Raw genomic sequence first — 5,490 nt, forward strand, 5'->3', positions numbered from 1 at the left:
GCCATTCTAACCTCTTTAATTTTACCACTTCACAAATTAATGCTTCTAAAGACTTGTTTGCCTAAAATACCTAACTCCAGGGACCACCAGAACAGCCCTGCTTCAAACTCTTCCTATGGAGCCAGCTAAGTGTCTGTTTGACCACCCGACTGGTCGCTATGACACACACTGACCACCAGGGGGCAGATGCTCAATGCAGGAGTTGCCATGACACGTACTGGCCATTTAAAAAGAAACAGCACTGAAGACCTGGCGCCGACAAACCAACACTCGGCTTCCCCCAAGTGGGACACAGGCCCCACTACCACCCTAGAGCGACACCCACCAAATCACTGCCAATGCTGCCAAGACTCCATGGCACAAAATGTGGTCCACAGCCAGACAACAAGACTGTGCACAAAGCCCACAAGGGGATGCACCAAGAGTGTCCTCCGCAGGTAATTAGGGAGGCTGAACCACTGGGCCCTAGAGGACACATAGCACAGAAAACCACTTTATCAACACAGGGAAGCATAACACAATTGAAGATCTCAGAAAAAAAGGAAAATTGAAGGTAATATCTCATCTTAAATTTCTCACTGGCAGCACATGCACACACCACCTAAAATAAGTAAAGCTTTGATAAACATAAGCTTTAATATAAGATTAATACATTCTACAATCAGTTGGGAATTGAAGGTAGGCAATTCTATGAAATAATTCATATATATATATGTCCAATTAATAAACTGGTCCCAGCATCACCAAAAATACAATCAACAACAGGTAAAGGAAAGCACATATTACTAAAGTTAATGAGGAGACCAAGGGTAGAAAAAGAGAACAATAGACTATTTGGTGATACTATTGCAATTCATTGCTATTGTTAAAGCTTTGCAGTGTCACTATAATAGAGTACAGAACTGTTTGATGCTAACTACTTAGTGGTGTGCCAAAAGATGTACTTATTTCAACTTGAAACAAAAAAGCTCTTCTTTTTCATACTGAGAAATCAACTGGATAATTCTGGAATTTATTAAAAAGGAACACTAACTAATCTAACATAATAGCTTTACTTCCTGTATTAAACACTTCAAAATATCTAAATGAATATAGAAATGCATGTTTCTATGGCAAAGTTTTCATTATTGAATCATTAACAACCCTTGTTAGACAAAATTTCTCATTTTGGCAGTGTGCAAAATCATTAAAGTGTTTGAGAGCTCCATCATGAAAGTGTACTTTATAATACACTATTTATTTAGGCAAATGTGCTTATGGCTGAACATAATACAAAAAAAAAATTCCCTAGACATACAATCCCCCCTTTAATGGTGTTTTTTATTTGTTGCAGCAATGATGAAATATATTACTGCTTTTCTATTAGCTTTAACTGTTTCTGAGCATTTATCATTCTTAGCACAACTGTGAAGTGTCATCACCTGTTATAATGATTACGTATTAACAGTTCCAAATGATTCTATACCATGCCCATCTCAGTTGTGCTTTAACAATGAAGGTTTTTTTAGCCTTAACTTTAAGTTGTCACTGTCTAGAAAAGCAAATCTATCCACTGTGACTTTATGGAGTATTATAAACCCACATTTTGAATATCTAATAGTCCAATTACTTCAGCTCTTATCAACTGGGAATGCCTGTTGCTGTGTAACTGTTCTACAATTTAAGAGACATTTATTTCCAAAAGCAAGCTACTGTCCTGCAGATTGCTTAGACTAAATTATTAGATACTTCATTTGATCACTTGTATTGAAAACAAAGGGAAAGAAGGACAGTAAATCAGATATTGCTAAAGACCAGTGGAATGCTTCTGAATATATCTGCCAAATCTTTTCAGAATTATTTCCCCCTTTCTTACAGGTAAATTAACATTTTTAAGATTAGGTTTAAAACTTACAATGAAAAATGTATAGCTGTACCTTATTAACTGTACAATGCAGTTAGATGAATGCAGATTTTTTTTCACTTGTACTGTATCAACCTGTTTAAAAATCTGAGTTTTTAAAATTTATTTTAAAACTTATTTTATACACAGGATAGGGATGACTATTAAAAGTATTCTAATAATTATCTGTAAACTCAAGAAACCAAAAAGCACATGCTCATACTTTCTCCAACTAAGAAAATGCTACCCCAAACTGAATTACAGAAATACTTTCAGTCAACAGCTGCTCAGAGCAAGTGGCTGACACATATTTCTTAGAATTCATTTAATTCTCATTTACCCAACCATTTTAACTAACCTTTACTCTAAGCTGTGCTAATGATATAATTCTACTGGGCTTAAGAATCATCTCTGTGAGTTAAGAATAAAGGTAAGGACATAAATATTAAAATAAAAACCATTTCCTGATTTTTCAAAATATAGAGGTATAGCCTCAACTTAGAAAGCTTAATTCAACCTGAAATTACAAGCACATTAACTATACCATGCTCTGCCACATTTACTATAAGTTAAATGCTACTTGGGGGAAAAACTGTACTACAAAAGGAAATTATCTGAAGTGTCATATAATTTTATTTTGATAGTAAGCTCAATAGAAAATTTAAAAAATAAATTAGGAAGTTTTCCTGGGCTAAATGCAAGGAAAATTATTTTGTTCTAAATTTATTAAAATAAATTCTGATTTTAACCTGGAATGATCATGTATTTAATATTGAGATTTTCATTAGCATTTATGTTAAAACAAATTGTCATTTTAAACACAATTTTTATTGCTGATTATAGATATTTTACTCTTATGTAATACTCAATGATTCTGGTTTTATATTGGTAACTGCCTTAAGGAAAATCTACGCTAAAACATCAGACTTGTTTCCTCAGCACTTTACACAGGATAAGGGAAATAAACAAAGACTATGTAAAGCAAAACCATTTGTAAAAAAATTGCAAATCCAGAATTTTGGATTTGAATAATCCACTTAGATTAGCATGGCTGTGTCTTAAAAGGACAATTCTAAGATCATAATATAGGTCATGTCCTTAAGAAATAAGCAATGAAATCAATGACAATTACGCAAAACCTTCCATATTTACATGATGCCACCAAAAACCAGTAAAACAGATTAAATTAAGCTTTTTAATGTGCTGAGCACCAGCATTAGCAAAAAGGAAAAATAATGTTATAAAACAGATTCTTTTGAATCAGGTTCTGCAAAAAAGATGAAAGTATCATAAAAACGGGAGGCATCCAAACTGATTAAAGAAAAACAAAAAGATTTGGGCTTATCATTTCAGATTGTACAGCTATAAACTTTCATATGAGAAAGATAAAAGGGAGATGGGGTTGTAATGCAGGAAGTAAAGGGGAGATATAGAGAATGGTTAACATTAAAGGTTTTGCCAAAATATAATAATCAGGTTTAGGTGGTAGGTAATATCCTTCAAAGTACAACTTTTCCATTGCAGAACAAAACTTTTAAAATCGCCAATATGAACCCAAGTGCTTAAAACAAAAGCTACAACATCTAAATGTACTATTAAGTTTTAATTAAATAGTGCCAAAAGAAAATATTATTCAATATAAATAAAATATGCCTAAAATTACTGCTTTGTTGTATTTTTAATTACCACAAATATACAACTATTAAGACAAATAATAAACTATAAATGTCTTGGAAACACTTCTCTGCCCCAAAAGCAAAAAAACAAAAAAATGCTTGATGTCACAAAAACACTGCAAAAATTGACAGTTAAAACATTGCTGCTTTCCTTTTTGTCATCGATGACAATAATGCTCTATGAGAAAGATCCACATTTCTGGATACTTGCTCCTCAAACTGAGCTGAACAGGGAAGGAGAGATGTTCCTAGAAATTCAGGACCTGTCCTCTAATCAGTGGTTCTCAGCCTTCCTAATGCCACGACCCTTTGATACAGTTCCTCATGTGTGGTGACCCCCAACCATAAAATTATTTTCGTTGCTACTTCATAACTGTAATTTTGCTAGTTATGAATCGTAATGTAAATATCTGATATGCAGGACGTATTTTCATTGTCCGCGACCCACAGGTTGAGAACCGCTGCGTCTAGATACTTATGTGTCCTTCCTGGACAAGGGGACAAAATATGCCTCTGACCAAAGAGGCTTTGTGAAGACTACTTGCAAAAAAGTACCAACTTACCCATCAGATTTGAGTTCATGAAAGGTGTTGGGGACAGGCCTTCATGGGCCCCTAATCGACTGTCATTCAAGTGATCACTGTAATGAGGGCTGTCTGTAAAACCCTAGGGGAAAAAAAAAGATGGGAGTGTTAAAGAGATTACTTGGCAGTCCTGCTAATTGAGCATAATCATCTAATTAATATACAGACTTACAAATGGTTATTCCTCACCAAGTTCCTTGTTCATTCCTTAGAAAACTAAACAGGGTGCTTCTTTTGTTATTTTTAAGGTTTTAAAGTAAAAAATGTTTCTTGATCTTAAATTCTTTTTAAAAAAGGGATGAACTAAGAAAATACATTTCTGTGTTAGAAAATGTTTATCTCTATCCTCCTTTTTCTGCTTCCTTTCCTAAGTGGCAAACAAATCTTTAGCAAAAAAGATCTGTTTATACTCCTTTTAATACCAGTATAACAAAATATACTCTTACAGAAAGTGAGCCATATAAAAAGGAAAACACATTAAAAATAGCTGATTTAAGTTTTAAGAGTCTGAAAAATAAAACTGCAAACAGCATGAAAATATAGCTAATATTATTTCAAAATAGCCATTATTAAATCTCCCCTTATAACTTAAAACATGGTTTTTTAAAAGCAGAGAAGAAAAAACGATACCAAAGTTTACAAATAAAATGTTACAAAAGCTCTGTGGATTAAAAACTGTTCTGGTTCTCAGACTCCTACATATACCAAGTACAGCATCACCTTCTAAAATTATACTGATAAGGCCTTGAACCCGAGTTAATTAAAACTGAAGATGATACCTATCCTTCTGCTAACTTAAAACAATTTTAGTGAAGATCAGAAAAACTAACAAGAGGCCAAACAAGAAAGACAACTGCCTTGGCTCACAGAAACCAGAAACCACCCAGAAACCCCTGGGACTATAAAATCATCAATCACTGAACATTTATCATTAACGCAGCCTGCAGGGTAACATTCAAAAAGACATTAATGGGGCTGAAACAGGCCTCACTATCTTTGCAGGCATGCTGTCAGTTCAACCAAAAGGCTAGGAACTGAGAGCTAAGTAACTGTCAAATCATTACTATTGCTTATGGATGCATGTCACAAGTCCTTCTGCTGTTCTGTTTAAAAACTAATCTTCTGGGAGTGCTAACTCCCAAATGAATCACTGTTTCATTTTTATCTACTTTAGAATCACTGATACACATGTGACAGACATTCAAGAAGAATCTCAGTGACATTTACAACTTGGTTATGACCACAAGAGTATCTATCCTCTGGTAACCACAACCATGTCCCCGTCTGTCACAGCTACATGCAGCAGAAGCTAGATACAAAACAGAATGGGGGTGGGGGTGGGAAGGGA

The 5,490-nt window shown here is 34.3% G+C and overlaps 1 protein-coding gene across 10 annotated transcripts in view; it reads right to left on the bottom strand.

Annotated features, from left to right (window-relative positions):
• Positions 1-5,490, bottom strand: part of TCF12 (transcription factor 12) — a 357,822-nt gene that overhangs the window by 171,025 nt on the left and 181,307 nt on the right. For all 10 annotated transcript variants that reach the window (XM_006765238.2, XM_006765233.2, XM_006765234.2 and 7 more), the window contains one exon: positions 4,122-4,224. In XM_006765238.2, coding sequence (XP_006765301.1) covers positions 4,122-4,224 — 103 coding nt within the window. The remainder of the gene's footprint in view (positions 1-4,121; positions 4,225-5,490) is intronic.

Source organism: Myotis davidii, unplaced genomic scaffold (genome assembly GCF_000327345.1).
Source record: "Myotis davidii unplaced genomic scaffold, ASM32734v1 scaffold441, whole genome shotgun sequence".
NCBI classification, from domain to species: Eukaryota; Metazoa; Chordata; class Mammalia; order Chiroptera; family Vespertilionidae; genus Myotis; species Myotis davidii.